This window comes from Aspergillus multicolor (genome assembly GCF_047715735.1).
Source record: "Aspergillus multicolor strain CBS 133.54 unplaced genomic scaffold BDW74scaffold_13, whole genome shotgun sequence".
Taxonomy (NCBI): domain Eukaryota; kingdom Fungi; phylum Ascomycota; class Eurotiomycetes; order Eurotiales; family Aspergillaceae; genus Aspergillus; species Aspergillus multicolor.
In genome coordinates this window covers 635,545-654,711 of record NW_027395964.1, presented here as the reverse complement: position 1 = coordinate 654,711, position 19,167 = coordinate 635,545, and the positions used below count along the sequence as shown (strand labels likewise).

The 19,167-nt window shown below is 48.7% G+C and overlaps 7 protein-coding genes across 7 annotated transcripts; 5 read left to right on the top strand and 2 right to left on the bottom strand.

Annotated features, from left to right (window-relative positions):
• Positions 1 to 97: 97 nt before the first annotated feature.
• On the bottom strand, positions 98 to 2,661 carry BDW74DRAFT_178546 (fungal specific transcription factor domain-containing protein; the record flags this gene model as incomplete). Its single annotated transcript, XM_073729226.1, has 8 exons — positions 98 to 584; positions 641 to 888; positions 945 to 1,388; positions 1,444 to 1,610; positions 1,662 to 1,808; positions 1,875 to 2,373; positions 2,426 to 2,498; positions 2,594 to 2,661. 8 exons carry the CDS (start codon positions 2,659 to 2,661, stop codon positions 98 to 100), a joined length of 2,133 nt encoding a protein of 710 aa, XP_073583705.1.
• Positions 2,662 to 3,521: 860 nt separating this feature from the next.
• On the top strand, positions 3,522 to 4,644 carry BDW74DRAFT_178545 (retropepsin-like aspartic protease; the record flags this gene model as incomplete). Its single annotated transcript, XM_073729225.1, has 3 exons — positions 3,522 to 3,692; positions 4,054 to 4,495; positions 4,547 to 4,644. The coding sequence occupies 3 exons, from the start codon at positions 3,522 to 3,524 to the stop codon at positions 4,642 to 4,644; spliced, it is 711 nt and encodes a 236-aa protein (XP_073583704.1).
• A 1,903-nt stretch (positions 4,645 to 6,547) lies between these two features.
• BDW74DRAFT_178544 (Zn(II)2Cys6 transcription factor) lies at positions 6,548 to 8,129 on the top strand (the record flags this gene model as incomplete). The annotated part of the gene is made up of 3 exons (XM_073729224.1): positions 6,548 to 7,289; positions 7,356 to 7,423; positions 7,485 to 8,129. The coding sequence occupies 3 exons, from the start codon at positions 6,548 to 6,550 to the stop codon at positions 8,127 to 8,129; spliced, it is 1,455 nt and encodes a 484-aa protein (XP_073583703.1).
• A 417-nt stretch (positions 8,130 to 8,546) lies between these two features.
• On the top strand, positions 8,547 to 9,954 carry BDW74DRAFT_168123 (NAD(P)/FAD-dependent oxidoreductase; the record flags this gene model as incomplete). Its single annotated transcript, XM_073726778.1, has 2 exons — positions 8,547 to 8,759; positions 8,824 to 9,954. The coding sequence occupies 2 exons, from the start codon at positions 8,547 to 8,549 to the stop codon at positions 9,952 to 9,954; spliced, it is 1,344 nt and encodes a 447-aa protein (XP_073583702.1).
• Positions 9,955 to 10,802: 848 nt separating this feature from the next.
• Positions 10,803 to 11,453, top strand: BDW74DRAFT_178542 (uncharacterized protein; the record flags this gene model as incomplete). The annotated part of the gene is made up of 2 exons (XM_073729223.1): positions 10,803 to 10,823; positions 10,884 to 11,453. 2 exons carry the CDS (start codon positions 10,803 to 10,805, stop codon positions 11,451 to 11,453), a joined length of 591 nt encoding a protein of 196 aa, XP_073583701.1.
• Positions 11,454 to 13,060: 1,607 nt separating this feature from the next.
• On the top strand, positions 13,061 to 14,147 carry BDW74DRAFT_153905 (uncharacterized protein). Its single transcript, XM_073724591.1, has one exon. The coding sequence runs from the start codon at positions 13,175 to 13,177 to the stop codon at positions 13,973 to 13,975; it is 801 nt and encodes a 266-aa protein (XP_073583700.1). The 5' UTR covers positions 13,061 to 13,174; the 3' UTR covers positions 13,976 to 14,147.
• A 24-nt stretch (positions 14,148 to 14,171) lies between these two features.
• On the bottom strand, positions 14,172 to 14,670 carry BDW74DRAFT_178540 (uncharacterized protein; the record flags this gene model as incomplete). The annotated part of the gene is made up of 2 exons (XM_073729222.1): positions 14,172 to 14,487; positions 14,651 to 14,670. The coding sequence occupies 2 exons, from the start codon at positions 14,668 to 14,670 to the stop codon at positions 14,172 to 14,174; spliced, it is 336 nt and encodes a 111-aa protein (XP_073583699.1).
• Between the last annotated feature and the right edge of the window lie 4,497 nt (positions 14,671 to 19,167).

The window sequence follows — 19,167 nt, the reverse complement described above, 5'->3', positions numbered from 1 at the left end:
AGCGCGCCAATCAAATAGATACTTGATATAGACGGAGAATTCTATATAGACAGATATCTGAATTATTATGTATAAATGAACTCCCACGACAGAGTGACTAAAGAGGCAAATCATCTCGATCCAACAGCCCGACAATGTTCTGGCTAAAGGAGAACCAGTCTCCCAGATTAAAACCTTCCGGCAGCTCGGCACCTTGCAGATTTGAGCTAATCTCTGGAAGACCCATATCCAGATCCGGCAACGCAGCTTGCCCTTGCCCACTTTGAGCGGGATAGGCAGCGTGTGCTCCCTGCGTTTGGAGACCAAAAGCATTCAGCTGTGCGTCCACTTCCATCCTCAGTCTTTGCTGTTCCTCTTGTAACTCCGCGGGTCTGGGCAATACCATAAGATCACGGTAGCGCTTAGCAACGGTATAGAAGACCTGAAACAGGCGGTGATGCTTCGCGATGGCGGGAAAATTAAGGCATGCGGACTCGATGGATGTGACAAATGCTCGCATTTGATTCAAGTCCTCAGAGTCGCCGGTTTCAATGGCGTGGCAAAACAGGACTATAAACGGAACAAACGGGACAAAGAGAATTGACCTGGGAGAAAGAAGGTGAGCTCCACGCGACTTAACGAAAATCGAGTGTAGGCATACCAATTAATATGCCCAGACAAGAGAAAAGTATCCGATGCCCCAAAGGCAAGTATGAAGGACTGGTGGCGATTGAGTGCTGCTCGGGCCGTCGAAAGACATTCCTCGCTAAAGGTTGACGAAGATCCGGTTGGTGCAGGCATAGCACGGTATATCAAAGTTAGCATGGATAGTCGGAGGACTTCGTCGGACATGGCCATGGACTTAATAGACTGCACCTGGTGTGGTGGAGCACGGTGAAGCCACGAATCCTGTAGAGCGCATCAGAAGGCTTAATTCCAATTGTTTTGAGGGTGAAATGCCATACAATTGTACTTTCAAAAGTCGCAGATACCCCCCGCAGTTCTTGCGCAAGTGCTGCTACACGCCGACTCCGTGTATCGACAGGAAGAGCCAGGGAGCCGGCGCGATACAAGTCTTCATAGATCCTCCCGGCTAAGCGAGCAACCTTCACCAGATGCCCGGAATACACCATCATATGTGGATTTGACGACGTATTTATTTCTGATGACGGTAGTGGAACCGTGACATTACTATCCGTTATGGTCGAAGGCCGGCCATTCCGCAGGCAAAGGGTCTTTTCCAGATAGTAAACAGACCAGAAGAGAATACCCTTGTTGTTTGGCTGGCCCGTCGACGCATCCGCCCCGATGGACCTGGTATGGTATCCCAAAGTCTGCACGGCTTGGGAGGCAGCGCCCACGAGAATGGAGGCCAAGGTACCCTTGGCGTTATCAATTGCGTATATAACCTTCAAGTGGAGATAATAGTTAGACCAGTATATTGGATGACAAGGGTAGGCATACCCCAAGAACAAGAGCGAAAACCATCTCATGGCTTGACTGGATATACAGGGTCAGCCGTGAAAGTGCAGTCTCCAGATTTGCACGACAGGTGGACACCAAAAGTCCTTCTTCGTCGTCTAGACTGGTAATCGGTTGTTTCTGGATTGCTCGCAACTGTACTCCAAATACTTGACGGATCATTAGCCTTGTAACAGTGTCCAAACCTGGACTAAACCCACAGTGTAACGCTGCATTAACTATTATAAACTCTGCAGTTGAATATTCTCTGGAAAAGTATATTTTGAGACATAGGTCTGAGAGGCTTCGAGAGTCGATAAACCTCGTGAAGCACTCAGTGAGTATCTGGATGTCTGGGTTGTCGGTTGCTAATATACATGGTCAGTCGGTGCTACTTCTCATGATTGAGAATTTCAAAGCATTTGAGGGTTTACTTTGCGCCTTTTGTAGGATGCTCGCAGCAACTTTGATTGGGGGCATGTCACATTCCTCGTCCCCTGAGCCTTGCTTTTCCCGTGCATACGGAAATAGGGAGGTTGGGGATAAAGATTGGGTATTGAATGCGTCAACCATCTGGGAGATAGTCTTCAAGAGACAGGTGACCTCTCCACTGGCGTCTCGTTCAGGCTTCAAATCAACGGCATTTTGAAGGAAACGGACTGCGAAGGACGAATGCGCGGACAAGGAAGACGAAGGTTGCCCTTTGATCACCGGGGCCTTTTCCGTCACGCCGTCAAATGTAATTGGACTTTGGCCCTGATTCAGGCTAACAGAAGAATTGCAGTCATGCTCTGGGGCAATATTAGTGTTCTGTTGTTGCTCGTTGGTGTGCAGTAAAACGCGTGTTGGACTCGACGCCGAAGTTTTTACGGCTAGAGATTCCACGAGATCGCCCAAACGGTCGAGTCTTCTTTCAATCAGGTCGATCTTGCTCTGGCTATGTCGCAGTCAGTTGATGTAACAACCACTCAAACGTAGTCCATACTATTGCGAGGATATCAAAACGCGTGCTTGCTTTGGTCGTGAGGCGGGCTTGAGTGTTATACAGGTTGCGCCAGCTAGACGACAGTTTGTGCAGGGTGAGGTTTTATCACAGCGTATCTGTCTCGCTAGATTAGGTCAGTGGAAAGCGAATGTATGGGCTGGCGCTGACTTTGCGGTTGCGGCATGGTTCGCACTATCCAAGTTCTGGTCAGCAGATTCTAGTGGGATCATGGTCATTATAAACTTACTGCGCGCTTCAAATTTGACGTCGCCATGTTTATCACAGACTCTATGTTTGGAAAAGGACAAAACGAGGGATCTCCAGATGGTGATGATGGCAGGAGGGGGTTCGGATTCCGCGGATTCCGCAGTCCACAGTCCGCAGCTTCCGTTGTCCGAGCACTTAATAGGCCACCATTACCTTGGCGCAAGCAGACCAGTCGAAGGAGGAAGGAGATTTGAGGTGATTTCACATCTCATGCCAATGACTTGATAGTGTCGTTCAAGCTTTGAATATACGGCAAACTCATGAGCAACCCCATATGACCGCTGTCAAGACTCAAGCTCCTCTCAACCCATTCCTTGAGTTTGATATACTCTTGATATACTCCCACTCATAGGTATAACAAGCACGGTAGTGTACTTACCACCCTGACCAGCTGAATTTCATTGAAACTGGCAAGCAACTTACACTGGCGTAGCTGCGAGTATCTTGCTCTCCTGGCGTTCGCCATAAATTCCACGTTTAGGGCAAAACATGCCGTGAAGCTAGCCACCAGACTAAGCTGCAGAGCGTCGTCCGCTGCAAAATATAGTCCAACTTGGCACCAATGAAGCAGCACGACGTGGCGAGGGGACTATCTCCTGATAAGAGGCCTCCAAGCTCCCCGCATATAGTTATCTGAACACTTTATCGTCAATCCTCACTCGAATCCCCTCTTCTCTCCCTGCAAATCCATTACCTGTTCCCATATTCTACCTCCAGCCGTTGGCAACGTACCAACTATCCAATTTGGCAAGCTGCTCACAATGGCATTCGGACAAAGGCTACCGTTTCGGGGTGGCTTGTCTTCAGGCAAAGTAACGGCCCGTCCGAGATGGACTTCGCCCTATACCGAAGCGTCGCTGGTGGCTCTTATTCAATCGGCAACTTGCCTGAATATGGGTCAGTCACCGGGTGCTCAGAACTCCGGCTCTCCCAAGCGAGTCTGGCTCAGACCCCAGGGCTGTCCGAATATACTGGGAAAGCCTCCAATGAGGCTGTAGCGGTATTTCATCGATGGTTGTATTGGTGAGACCCCTGCAAAGGCTCTGCCCGACACTGGCGCCGACCTTTCCTTCATCTCCAGAAGAACAGCCTCCAAAATGCGCCTTACTGCGGTACCGGGAACTCAAAAGACAATACATCTGCCTCATGGCAGGTGCGTTGTGTCTTCTGGTATGGTCAGAGTGCCCTGGAAATCCCAGGGTGCGTCAATACCATATTCCATCTCTTGTTGGATGCTGCCGGAGTCCGCCCACGAACTTATTCTCGGGAGTTCTTTTCTGAAGCTCACAAAGACCCTTACAAAGTTCCGTTCACGAATCAAGTCTGGGTTTGTCACGGTCCCAAGGCGGCTGAGATTGTAGCTTCTCGGAGACGAGAGCCGGCAGCTGTCGGGATACCTCAACGGCATTTCAACTTCGGCGCTTCCTGATACAGGGTCAAACGTGATGCTTGTGTCTACCACATATGCTAAGAGACATGGTCTGAAGGTCGATGAAGGTCTGGAGGACTTGCTCGAAGTTGAGTTTGCAGATGGGAGCACGGCCTGGACCAGTGGTGTCGTTCGAGATGCCTCATGGAGCGTTTGTGGTAAGACAATTCGGTGCGACTTTCACGTACTGGATAGTTTGTGTGTAGATGTTGTACTAAACAACGATTACCTGTTCGACAATGGCGTCTTCTCGGAGTTTGAGGAGTATTTCTTTGATGCTGACACAGATGGCCCTCGGAAGGTCTGCAACATCCGCTTGATTGACAAATACGGAAAGACACTTGATACTTTAGAGAAGGAGTCCGAGAAAGACTGTAAATGACCATTATTGGAAAAGGCCCATGCATATTGTTGATCAGTCGTAGTAAACTCACCGGGTGCGTTTGGGCCTAAAATGACCCAAGGAGAGCTCGCGAGACGAGACAAAATCCGTGATGAAATCTGCGCTCTCCCCGAAGACTAGCAGACCGCAGCAAGGCAAGACGAGGCTGAAAGGCAGCGACGGTGGGAAGCTCTTAGACAAGCTCATCATGATAGATTCGGTTCGCAAACAGGGACACAAAGTACGGCCCCCGAAACCGGCAATGCTCAGCGCAAGTCCAGATGGAAGAAGTGAAACAGACAACACGCCTCCTCCTTTCATCTTGCAAATGCCTAGCTGGTCTTTTGTCGGAATCTAGCCATATATAATATCTAGCATAGTTGTCGTTGAAATCTCCTTGAGCTTAGATCAAGCGCCGGGGCTGTGTCTCTGGATAAGTTGAATGACCAACACATTTTGAACGGTAGTATCAACAGCCAGCGTAGAAAAGCCCCCAACTCCCCTGTCCACCCAGTGATCACACCACATGTTCCTCTCACATGGTACTTGAGATACTCGACAGATTCGACATACTACGGCATCTGTACAACGACCTTCCGTATCACAGTCACCTAATGTGAATATTTATTCTGACCATGGAAATTCCCCGGCAGCACAAACAGCAGTCAATGTCCTCTATACACAGGGTATAAGATCAACGCATCAAACCCACGTAGCGGTTGGACTATCCTTTCCCATCTAATTCAACCACATCTTACTTTCCAGCACCTCCCACGCCTAGCAATGCATGTCCTTTCCTTTTCCCCTTGCTCGCAGCTTTGGCAGCCGCAGCTCCATCATCTCCATCAACGCCTACTGTGGTCAAGAGAAAGTTGGTACGTATTTCTGTCTCCCAATAACACTGACTACCACATGCTAACCTTCTGACTTTTTTTCCAAACAGATGCGCTACTGCCTTGTACGTCCCCGATTCAAACACTCTATAACCGCCCTCTATTGATGACAACGCTAATGCCACGTCTAGTTCTTCCCCTATGAAACAGACTGTCCTGATATGTACGTCGACTAAGCTGAGTTACTATGTCACCCGAGGGTTGTCGACTATGGAAGGAAACGAAAATTCATTGACTTTGCGCTGCATCAAGGCTCCCTATAGACTGCGTCCAGTTTGATCACTACGCGCACTCTTGCTGCACAAATGAGACCGCCTGCGAGGATGAACCAGGGTCGGGGGTATGAGAGGGCGAGGGCTGAGTCAAGAGCACGCAACTTGTTTTTCTATATACGGTTTTTGGGCTCTTCATGTCTTTCGCTTTGCTCTGCTTGTGCGCACCTCGTAGCGACACCTGCAGGTATCATCCAAACTGTACGAGTCTAATTCAGCTTCACGGTATGGTTTCTGTTGTTGCTAAACGCGGTTGTTTTGGTTATGCTCCAGCAGAGGCCCAGGTATAGGAAGAGCTTAGTCAGTGTCTAATTGATACTTACCTCTCATACTTGGCTGGCTAAACATCATGATTGGCAGTAGCGTTTATTAAGACAGGTCATCTTGATGCTATACAGGCCGGAGTGTGTATGAGCCCAGTGGTGTCGTGCCTACGGTTGTAGAATAGATCAAGTTGGCTTACTCTTCTTACTTTTGAGAGGATTCTCTAATACTCTCATGAGGCTATGTGCAAGGTCCTGTATTTTGACTCCGGGATTCTTGAAGGAATAATGATGCAGTCAGGATTGGGGAAGTCGGCACCGTCAGGAAGAGAGCCGCTACCATGCTGGAGAGCAAATTGACACGGAACTCAGCCCTTCGCATGTCAGAGTTTTTTGTGGATAAAAGGCATTCCAGAGAACTGGCAAGTACTAAGGCAAGACTGGTGTTATAAATAGCTAAGACATTGTTCGTATTGAGGGAAAGGCCTGGAGGCTACCGGTCTTGCCGGCAGGAGCTCATAACACACTTCGCACGCTCCGCCCTCTTGTCCTTCAACCACATCCTCCTCGTCAGATTATCCACAGCCCATCTTTCTTTTCCTCTACAAGACCAAACATGCAGCCAGATTATGTACTTGACCCAAAAGGCGAGGTCATCTTGGTCGTCCACAAGCCCAACGCCCCATTCGCCGAGTGGTGGCCGCCTGTCATTGTACACAACGCTTCCTCGCGCTCAGCGACCCCTGTTCGGAGATCAACGGGATGGGTTGACAGTACTGAGACGGAGCTTGAAGACAGTGCCCGTAATGTTTACGACAGTCACACTGACGGAGAATCCCCTGCGCCGGAGCCAGCGACCGGCACCGACAACGCACGCATTCCCCTCGCCATGCCGTGCGACGGAGCAAGGGCCTCACCGGGTACCATGCCAAATGGTAGTCGGAGCCGCAATGGATGCACCAATTGCCGTCGTCGAAAGCGCCGCTGCGACGAGGAAAAGCCAGCTTGTCTGTGGTGCACACGGACTGCGGCTGAATGCATTCACCCATCCACGCACTCTGCTTCAACACATGTGAAGTTTATTCTTTCTGCAGCGAAAAACCATTATATCGTTCATTTCACCATGCAGGCAGCCAAAGCCGCATTTCTCCATATGTCACTTGAGGACTTGATAGCTTGCGAAGGAAAATTCCGAGGCGTCGATCGCCCTGACAAGCTTCCCGCGGCGGCGGAGGATGAGCTCTATTGGGAGACACAGGGCTCCGTCGACAGCCATATTTCGCGAACTTTTGCCCACTGGCATTCCACTGTAGCATCTGAGTCCATGAGACCAATGGAGGTTACGCTGATCCAATACTGTCAGTGGCTCATACCGCCGCTCTATGCATTTATTGCGCCGTTCACTAATTTTTTACCCCGAACAGATGCCGAGGTCATCAGTAGTAGCCGGGTCTACATTCAAACTAGCAATAATCCTTTCAGCCGTTTCGTTGTACCTCGCGTACTCTGCAGCCAAGGCCCACTTCGCTGCATGGTGCTGGCTTTGAGTGCAGCCGAGTGGAGCCAGAGAATCTGCACGCACGGGGCCGTATTATCACTCTATGTCGCTTGCCTACAAGGTGCGGGCCTTGAAGGAACTGCAACAACGGTTTAACATCGCAGATAATGCGGACGAAAACCTCCTGACGTGCCTTCTAATGACCTCCTTGGAGATTGCGGAGGGGTCGCAGCCGGCATGGCTCAAACATCTCCAAGGGGCTTATGCCTTACTCGACAACTTCTATACGTTACTTGATCCTGCGATTCTTGAATTTGTGCTTACGTATTTTCGGTTTCGCTATATTATGATGAGGACAGCAGGGCCAAAGACGATGACTGAACTGCATGAAGGCGGTCTCTCAGAGTTCTCTGAAGAGCGCGTGGCTCGCCCACTTGTAAATGCAGATACACATTCTTCATTCGTCGATGCCCCGAGCCTTGCAACTGACGAGATGATCGGATGCCCTATGGGTATCATTCACATCATCAACGGGATTACTGCCTTATCAATCGCCAAGGGCTGGGAAACCGGCGACGAGTCGCACATCAGACCGTATGCGCAGGGGCAGCTCTTCGAACGAAGATTGATGCGCTTGTTACTCCAAAACCCCAAGACCCCAAGACTTCTCTTCTCCAACGCTTGTCCCAACATGCACTAGTTGGTATATGCGAAGACCCTTGGCTATAAGTTCCACTTGGGATTGACAGTTAGCGTAGCCGCTGCGGACGAGTGATAAGTTAATTCTGTACTCCGTATGACCGTTCTATCTTGGGAGAAGCGGGCAATCTTCGCGGTATTAGTGGCAGTTAGAATCATTGTTTGCGACAATGAACTAATATACGGTATAGTCACAGGTTGCAAACACGATTTGTCTGATCAGCTCCTCATCTGAGATGCAGCTCCAAGGATAGACGCGGGGTCAGTTTATTCAGGAGAGATTTGCTCGCCTCGACCTGCCTCACAGGTCAACCGGCACCAGAGGCTTCCCTTATCCTTATACTAAATACATCAGTATTCCTCCATGCATTTTCTGCTCCATGATGACAGATATCTCCCTTGTCCACCAACCATCACTATGTCAACGCCCAAGTCAACTCCCTCAATACTTATTCTCGGCGCAGGGTGCTTCGGACTAGCCACAGCCCACCATCTCGCCTCTCGGGGCTATACCAATATCACAGTCTTAGACAGGGACAGCGAAGTGCCCAGCCGGTTCTCTGCCGCCAATGATCTTAACAAGGTAATCCGCGCTGAATATGCGGACCCTCTTTACACGGATCTCGCTCTGGTTAGTCTTGAAACCTCATCGATCATCAAACCGCCTTGAACAATCCTAATATGTACCGGGACAGGAAGCAATCAGCAAATGGCAAACAGACCCCCTCTACGCGCCTCACTACCATCAGACTGGATTTTTGAACGTCACTTCCAGTGCTGCCCCCGGCGCAACAAAGGCTGTGGTAGAAAAGTACTACGCGTCAATCCAGAACCACCCTGGGTTTGAGGGGAAAGTCCGCAGGGTCAGTGGTGTTGTCGGAATCAAAGATCTTGTTCCAGGATTCACCGGCCCCGTGGAAGGGTGGTCGGGGTACATGAACAAGCTTGCCGGATACGCTCATTCCACCAATACATTGAAAGCAGTATACAACGCGTGCCTGGGTCATGATGTGAAGTTTCACCTTGGCGTAAGGGACGGGGAAGTCGAGTCCCTACTATATGCGTCCTCTCTGTCCACCGGCACAGTCTGCATCGGGGCGAGGACAAGAGGTAGGAAGCTGCATTTTGCGGATAGGATTATCGTGGCCCTCGGAGCTAACGCCCCATTGCTTGTTCCTGCGCTTGGAAAACAAGCGACAGGCCGCTGCTGGGGCGTTGTACATCTACAGCTCACCCCTGAAGAAGCTCAGGCACTGCGCGGGATCCCCGTAACGAACGTGCGCGATCTCGCCTTTTTCTTCGAGCCCGATCATGAGACGAACAAGTTTGAATTCTGCCATATGGGTGGCGCATTCACGAACTACGCTGGATCACCCTCGAACCTCAAAGCAAAAGATAACCCTGGCAGGCTATCCCTCCCCTTTGCCACCCTCTCCGAATCCGCATTCATCCCCTTATCCGACGAACAAAGCATCCGCCAACTCCTCTGCGAGGTCATTCCACACCTAGCCAACCGACCTCCGATTGACGCGCATCTATGCTGGATCGCAGATACAGACGACGCAGACTACATTATCGACTTTGTCTCAGGGACGAACAATTCCATTGTGGTTCTCTCCGGGGATTCGGGACACGAGTTCAAGATGATGCCGATCTTTGGACGGTTTATTGAGGAGTTCCTTGAGAAGGGGAGACAGGCGGAGGGGAAGTGGAGGTGGAAGGAGGCGGGCCCTAAGGCTGGACGGCGTGGCGGAGTGGGGAGAGTCAGGAGCTGGAGGGGGTTGTTAAGGCCAGGTTATGATTGTATTTACCCCTTTATAGCCTAGGGTACAAAGGAAGGTAGAAGACTGAGCTATTTGAAGGTTCAAAGCTATTGTAGGACAGCTATGCACTTCATTATAGTCTATTTCTTTAATAAAGCTTTATGCTTAACCCTTGTCTATAGTAACCATGGGTTGTATAAAAAGCGCTCCTAGCCCTGAGGATTAAAATTACAGAACCCGCTACAAGTGAAATTCTCAAGCACAAGAATTAACGGTTGTCACATTCCTAAGATACCTAAAAGAACTTCAACCTAACCGCCCCAATAACAGCAACCAGAGTCACTCCAGATGCCCGCCTGGAAGCGCCACCGGTTCAGGCACACAGTCAGGACTCATCTAAACCTCTAAAGCCCGCCGCAGGAAGATTTGAAAAACTCCCACCAGCAGTAATCGCGAAGATCGGATCGTCTCTTGGTGGGTGGAGCTTCATCCAATTTCGGAAGACCTGCAAATACATTGCGGAAAGCACCAACACAGACTTTAAGCAGCGATTCTTTCAAACGTTCTGCACGGACTTCAGCGCAAAGTCGCTTGCGCAACTCGAAGTATTGGCGCGGCGCCCTGGGTATGCGCAGGTAATCAAGGTGGTTGAGGTCGGCTCAACATCGCCAACCGATGCTTGGGTTGATATCGATCCCAGGATGAGAAAAGGGGGTGACGGGGTTCGAGATCCCAAAACCCGCAAGCTTCTTCTTGATAAGGGTGACGTTCCTCGGTAGCGCGAGCTAGCCAGTGCTCTACCAAACGTCGAGTCCATTCAGGTTGGAGTCCGAGGATCGATGTTCAACCCATCTGAAGAACGACGCCCGTAGCTGTCCCCGCTGGAGTACGTCGGGATCGTACTGCACATTATGAGCCGCGTGCCGAATCCAGTGCGCTCGCTTGAGTTGAACCTGAGGTGGTGGTTCACCATCGATCCGGATACACGCTAGTGGTCAACTGCCAATCTAAACTTCCGCGAGTTTCTGGATGACGCTGCGTTCACGGATGCGTGGTCGCGCCTCGAGTCTCTCACCCTGTACGACGGGAAGGAAAAGGAGAATACCGACAAGACGCGCGAAGGTGTGAACAGCCTAGTCGAGCTGATATTCGCTGCCAGGAACCTCAAGGAACTCATACTCAAATGGGGCGCCCCGGTCCAGCTGCTCGACGCCCTTTCCACCGAGACATGCCCCCTCCGCCTGGAAGATATCATATTTTCTGCCCTCGTGCTCGGCGAGGAGACCAGGACGTGCGATAGCATCATCAAGTTCTTCTGCTCGCAGCACAAACCTGTCAAATTAATCCCATTCCTGAACGTCACCGAGCAACACCATTATATTGAGATAATGGCCAAGGTCCGCGTAAGCGGCAAGTTCAACACCAGTACCAAGTGTACCTGCTCCTTTTGCACGGCTAGTCAGCTTATGAGGCTTGGGCCTCTTGGGGTAAAGTACCGACTCTGGGCGGAGGCTGTTGATGCTTGGATGGGCCATGATGGATATTCGGTCTTTTTTGGTTAGGGGGGTATTTTGGGTTAGGGGGGCGCAGTGGTTTGCGGTTTCCTTTGTTCTTGCAGACGGTCACGCTTCGTTCCAGCCTTCCTCTATCCTACGAAGTCTGCTTAAGATGAATTTTCTGAATTTATCTATTGCTATTCGGGTGAAACTACTAACCCAGCCCAGTAATATACAGGACTTCTATTCACAGTACAGCGGTTAGATATAAAATCGCTCTTAGAAGTCTCCCATCCGTAATTGTAACATAATACGACGCTTTTCTGTTACGGCCGATAATTGCATGGCTATTGCCCATGTTTATATCTCCGTCCCCCTCCTCCGCAACATCACAGGAAGATTCTCTGTAAACAGCAAGGACTCCATCTCCATCAACCTTCCAGTAGAGAATGCCGATGTCATCTTCCTCCTTGGGTTCATCAAGGAGTACATATTATCCATCGTCTCCAGTCAGCCTTTGCTCGATCTCTCCCTTCTCGCATACAACTAACTCAGTCTTTACAGGGTTGACCTCCCCAACCTCCGCAACTAGAGTGAAATCACAATATCCTCTAACTCTCCCCTCGACTGTGATGAGTTTGTCGGCGGACTCAACAGGACGTTTCCGGATGGTTTACCCGGAAAGGTAAGTTGTGACTCTCTTAAGACTATTGAGGATCGCTTTAGGCCGCAGGATGGGACGGATGCGGCGGGGATGGTATTTGCGAAGAGGTTGGGTGTTTTGTTGGCTTTTGGTTTGGGGGTTGTTGGCCTCGGAGGGATGCTTTTCTGGTTGTTATGATATTTGGGGAGACACCAAAGTGAAGATGGTACTGGGTTTCTATATGGGTAATATAAGATGATACATAATATGACGGATTCTCTGGAACAAAACATCCCTGTGCGCTTTCTCGTAATGACTGAGGTAAACAATATCATTCTGGCCTTGTAGCCAAACTCACTATGCCCGCCGCTTACGCCCTTCTCCCCCATCGTGCTCCTCTTTTTCTACAATTATTTGTGCGATGTACCGAGTTGAGCAGGGGACTAAGTAGCATTAGCGAAAGCAGGACCAGTAACCTGATAGACATCATGAGCAACCACTTACGACAAAAATGATAACACGGCCGCCAATCAAAATCATATTAATGTCATATTATATATTCATTATCGTTCGCCTACCGAAATACCATGGCGACGTTTTTCTCGAGGACAAGGGACAACACGTGACCACCAAGCATCAGGAGGAGTGGATCGACCCATGCTTAGCAGGTTAACCTCGCAGAGAGAATCTCCTTCCATGAAATACCAGGCCTTTAACCTATCTCCCATTCCGAAAGAGATGAGCTAGAATGGACCCCTTTGGCAGACTTCCCTGGTTTGCTTTATATAATATCCTGTCCGCTCTTCCAGATCTCCGCACACTTCACAGCCTTCACAATGCATCCCCCGATGTTGCAGCATTCCTCCAAGGAAACAATGACCTCTTCGCCCAGATTGTAGACTCTATCATGGAGAGTACAGCCCGTGAACGGGGTTTGACACCCATTGTCCAGCGTGCCGTCCGCTACCTAGTGACCATCTGGACCGCGCAGTCAAAAAGAGAAAGACAACAACAAGACCCCGACCAGAATATCCTCAACAGCCTACAGTACCTCGCAGAGCAGTATTCTAACCACCCCACACCTATTTCGACGACAATATCCCCATCTACACCAGCGGCTATTCTTTGCCGGCTCCTCGCGTTAATGACCCGGCTCCGCTGCCTCGTGCACGCTTCATTCCACGATATGGTCTCAAAAGCTCTCCAGCTGAAAATTGAGCACCTGCCCAGGAAGGCTGCGTACATCAATACACGCGGGGTGGGACCTGCTCATCGCCCGCCGGGCGTCCCCTATACGCCTGTTGACGTTGGTCCGCTAATGTGGATTGAGGAGCAGTGCCTTTTGGGGAGTTTTCTGTGGATTGTCATATTCTACGAACTGCGTAGGATATACGGTGACTTCGACGTGCCGCCCGTGCGGGGAGAAACAGTGTATATTTCGTCGCTCGACACTGCAGAAACATTCTGGAAGAAAATCCTCTGCGGCGATAATAATACCCAGCGAGAGCAGATCGCAACGACACTGCAGTGGCTTGATATTAAATCCGGTGGACGCGAAAATATCTCCTCCTTGCTATCATCCAACCCCCTTCCACTCCCAAATACATATCAGCATCGCTATCCCAAATCCACGACCCTCTCCGACACGGAATGGGAAACAGAGGAAAAATGGATATGCAACGCATTCCCTACATACGGCGCACTCTGTCTATGGGAAGCGCGTGTTTCACCTATCTCGCCGCTACGGTGCGTGGATTACGCGGTTTTCCGGCCGTACGGGTTGATATTCTGGAGTGTGCGAAGAATGGACGGGTTAGGGTTTCGGGAGGCCTTTGATGTCAAGCACCGCATGTGGTTTGCGTTGTCGTTTGTTCTCGATCAGGAGGATTGGGATGAGGTTGTTAAGAGGCAGGCGGAGAGGGGGTTTGATCCGCGTGCTGTGTGAGGTTGATTACATTTGTATCTTTGCTATTAGTACGCTTGGTGTTGTTGAATTGGCCTGCCTTTCAGCGTGGTGTTCTCAGTCTTCAGGAAGCAGAGATTCCTATTTCATTCACTGTCTACAAATCGCAGTATATAATCTACAATATTAGCACTTCGCATATCCGAAAATCCAAGCTCAGTACCAAACCCACAGCAGATCAAACCCCCACCTGCTCAATCAAACTGACATCCTCAATCTCAAAATACAACGTCGGCGCATTCTCCACCCCAAACACCGTAATCTCACTAACCGTCTTCACCCCCAGCTGCGCCTTATGCTGTATAAGCATCCACTCGATCCCCCTCCCATTCGGCGTATACAGCAACGCATAGTATGCCTCGTCCCCGGGGCGAAACGTGCGCCTGTTCGTATCCATCGGCGCAAAGTCGTCCCAACTGCTATAATCCCCGTCCGTCTCGCCCTTGCCGATGGCGCGGCGTATCACGGAGAGGGTCTCCTTGTTCGTGACGATGCTGCGATGATGTTACCCTGCTATCATTTCACATTATCACAGCAGTTCAGGTCCCGGGCTTTGTATTTCCACTACACAAACAGCAAAACCTTTTTACTATGCTTGTACGCCTATAAGCTTTTAACACCTTGCTTTGATTAACATGTTACAGGCTGCGATCTCACTAGGCGTTCTTGCCCTGCATTCTATTCCATGGCTTCGTTAATAGTCCCACGAGGTCTTTCTATGAATACATCAGATTCTCGCGGGGCTTTTTGTCTACGGGGCCTGGCAACATCTCCAATCGCAGAGTCCTTCGAGAATATACCTCTTAGTTGCCTTAAGATCTTTTGCGCTAAATTTACTTTTAGAGCTAATAACTCTTTTATATTGTAATGGTCTATTCGCAAGCCATGGTGCTCCTAGGGCTATCATGTCTTTTAGCACGAGTGGATCTAAAAAGGAAGCTCTAGTGGTAAACACTGTCCATGTTCGCGTTTTGTTACCTAGGCCTGTGAAAGTAAAGGCTGGACAGTATATTAACCTCTGGATGCCCTTAGTTAGTCTATGTTCGTGGATGCAGACGCATTCATTCACGGTTATGTTATGGCTTAAAGGCAGGCAAGATACCATGAAGCTTCTAGTAAAGCCATACAGTAGTTTAACTAGAGATCTCCTTCACTATGCCCCTGCTACTACAGGGAGCTTGGTCTCTTTCCGGGCTTTGTTTACTGGCCCTCATGGGGTAAGTAAGGAAGTTAGTGACTATAAGAGTATTTTAGTGCTAGCCAGCGGATCTGGAATCGCCGTCGCCATTCCATACCTAAAAGAAATAATCTATGGTTATAACACCTGCACCTCTCAGGTTCGCCGACTATATTTAGTGTGGCAGGTAAAATTCCTTGTCTCTGATAAACAACCTCCTGAAGGATGATATTATGGATGATGGCCATGTAATTGATTAACGCTAGGAGGTTCTACCTATGGCTGACACTAACCACTATTCCAGATACTGCATATCTCGATTTACGTCAGAGACGGACTTAAGCAGAATGAATTACTATTTAGTTAGCATAAGCAAGCTTATATTTACCAGGAAGCACCTAATTATTAAAGCATTATTTTACTTGAGGCAACTGGCGACCGGATTAAGAGACTGCCTAACACTTGGGAGGAGCAAGGCCAGACATTAGTGATGGGTAAGGTTCCCAATTTCCAACGTGGAATACTGCTGACCGTCCTGGCTAGTCTCTGCAACGGACGACCTTCGGGATCACATACGGAAGGTTGTACGAGAGTGCCTGCACCAGGGCGTATAGCTTTCAGAATTAGAATATCAGCCCAGCTCTGATTAACGCCAACAAGTTGAGTTGGGTCGAGACCGTTGAGGGCACATACGAGTCGACAGATATCGAAAGCTTTTTCTTATACCACAGTGGACGGCTCCGAATTCTTTTTTCTACAAAAAATAAGAAAGTATAAAGCAAAAAAATAAAAAAGAGCAAAAAAAAAGGAAACAAAAAAGGCCAAGAGTAAGAGCAAAAAAAAGCTTGAAAAAAGAGCTGGAAGGGAACCTCCAGACTCACGCGGCAGTTTGGAAAGAAGAAACGGGGGAAGGACATGTAATTTTTGTTTTAGAATGGAAATGTGCCTGTTCTTTTGTATTTATGAGGCTGGACTTGATCTGCAGGAACCGATCGGTGACGGCACCCTGCTGGTGGGGCTGACGCAAGTAAGTCCTTTGAAACTCGTGGCCCAGGCCACGATTTCTCGACAAGACCATCATTTCTGCTCTCAGGACGCTTTCTTTCTTAAACACTTTTGACTGTTTTGCCCATGCTTACAACACTCATCCCCCAAGGCTAATTTTGACTCCTCCTACCTATAAATAAAAGCTACTTCCCTCCCATTTCACAATGCTTCCACTCATTGCAGCCCTCTTCTTTTCTCTTCTTTTCCGATCGAGCAACTTCACTTTTGTTACCAACCTCAGCGATTGTTTATCGCAGGTTACTGATACTTTCTCTTTACTCATTTCACATTCTCTACGGCTGGTCTGCTGTAATGCGGTCTCTTGACCTCTGTATCCCTGTAAGTGCAACCATCGTCCGTGTTTTAAACTACTCACATCTGGCGTTTTAGATTCATCCAACAGAGGTGCTGTTTTTAAATAAGGATACTTGCGCCAATATTAGTAGATTGCTCTTAAATATTATTAATATTGATACTCACGCTAGTTAAGTTGGTTAACTAATTCAGTGGGAAGCTAATTTGAATAATATTCTCCTCTATTGAACTAAGTTCGAGTGTGCTGAAAAGAGCAAAAAAAGGGGGACATATTCAATGGCGCATTTTAGCAGCGGGGCAGACCAAGTTATCCTCCAATTATCGCGACGGATGCCTGAAGACATATTTCATTAAGGTTTAGGTAGATGTGAGTTGGCTCTTCTTTGGGCCTGTCCAGTTACTCATTGTCTGCCACAGGAATCAATGCTAGGAGTGGTTCCCGATGTTCTAGACAAGAGAAAACTTCGCAAGGTTAGTTAATCAGAACAAATCATAGTACATTCTTATGTTTTGCTAGTTTGCCGTGGCTCTCGGGGTTGACCTCGGTAAGATCCGAAAGCTGTGCCTGGACCAGGTAGTCTGGGTTTGTCAGTGGCTTCAGGATGCTGGAATAATTGAACGCTTTGAGGTGCAGGAAAACCAAACAGTATCTGAGGTGAATCCTGTAGATTCATCAGGTCTGTACCCCTTTCTCCTTATCCGTTCTCATTTAATCTAACCTTGCGTTTGTACCGTAGGAAGCTATAGCACCGATCTTTCGCTCTGCACAACACCCGCTTTTATTGACCCTTCATTGCTGGCCAGCGATCACACATTGTCGAGCCCTGAAAGCTTCCTCGTCGGTGACGAGTTCGGTTCGTTCTAGGAACAAATCATAGCGTGGCCAGAAAACCAGATTACCGCCGACTCCGCTAGCCCAGAGCACGTAGCAACGCCCATGTCTCTCAAGCCTATAGGACCTGCTACGCCTTCTAGGTCTGATGCTAATTCTTTATTTTATCCGACCCCCTCTTCACCTTACGTCAATTCTTCCCCAGTGGTAGAGTCACACCTTCCTCTGACTATTAACATTTCGCGACAGAGAAAGTTGCGATGCTTGCAGTTGTGTAGATTTGGCACAGATGGTACACAGCTCCTTGAAGATGAGAAGAAGACGGAGAAACTTCTCAAAGCAGAAAGTGAACTCCTTACACAGGACCCTCTTAGACTACTGCAGCCTTTTTTTAGAGCGCAGCAAAACTGATCTATCGCTCTTTTTATACGCGCTCGGACTTCCCGTTCAATGGACAGGTGAAGAGGCGGCTGTGGCTTACTATAGACTGCTCGAAGCTGTCAAGCTAAAGAATCTAGTTCTTGATCGCCCTGCGAAGCGCATTGCACAAATTTTGTTCTACCCCAATTATACGTGGCTGGAGAAGCATGGGAAGCTCGGTCAGGATTCTATTGCTGGTTTTATTCTCAATGCCTGTCCTGAGCTTATCAAGCCAAAGTCAAGAAAATCTCGCCTTGACAATATCACCAGCCTTCATAAGCGACAAGGGAACAGATGTTGGATGCTTGCAGCATGCCTGGGAGTCGGTATTTGCTACATGGTGGTGACGCGATAGAGACTATGTATGTTCTCCGGCGGTGGTCCCACTCCTCAACTAACTTAGATTTGCAGTATCAATTCTAACTTGAATAATGCCGAACTCAATATTTTTATATCCTTTGTCCTGCGCACGCGGCCAGGTACTGTACGTCTCTTTCATTCATTGGAACCTATGATAGAAGCAATTATGCTCGGAGAGACTGCAGTCCATCTCCACCCGGCTATCCTAGCTGGTAATAATGCCATTATCAGATAAGAGCAACTAGCTTTTGCCTATAAAGTGGACCAAGAAGCCTGGACACACCAGACAACTGAAGAGATATAGCAGGCAATAGATGCTGAAGCTATTGCAAAGCAGAGAATACCTGAAGTTCTCCCCGGTTTCTGACTGTATAACCCTAATTTCACTGCTTTTGCGTTCGCATTGTTTGGATCTAGCGTAATGGTTTCTCCTATAATGTGCTATAATTTAACTGGCCTAAATTCGAGTGAACGCTATCTAGCTGTACACAAAGCAAGTAGCTGAAAACATGATTACAGAGTAGTGTTACAGGGCATGTCTTTGTCTCTTTGTTCAATTTTGAACCCATGGTTCCGTTATAAAAGTGCGTGTTATGATGAGGCAGAGACGGGCAAGCCTGACTAATGTCCCCACAGACCAGCGGTGCTTAGCAAGTAGGGGATGCTGTTTATTATAAGATACTAAAAATATAGATAAGATGGCTAGCTTATCTTTCTTAACTCTTAAATAGTCGCGCCTGACACTGTTACTAACAGGAACTCCAGGAGGTCTAACCCTAGCGTTTACCATTAATCCTAATCACACTGTCAGGCTTTAGATACTTCTGCATGAGAAATATTGTGATATTAGCCAAGGCTCGGAGGGTCTGGGTCTAAGATTAGTTTGGCTGGCGCCCGATGCAGTGCTCCAAACCGGCTGTCCAGATTTGTTAGCAAGCGGAAGAGTGGGTATTAAAATAACTTATACTAATCTAGATAACCCTATTTTGCCCCAGAAGGATATTAGAGCATGTAAAGGATTAA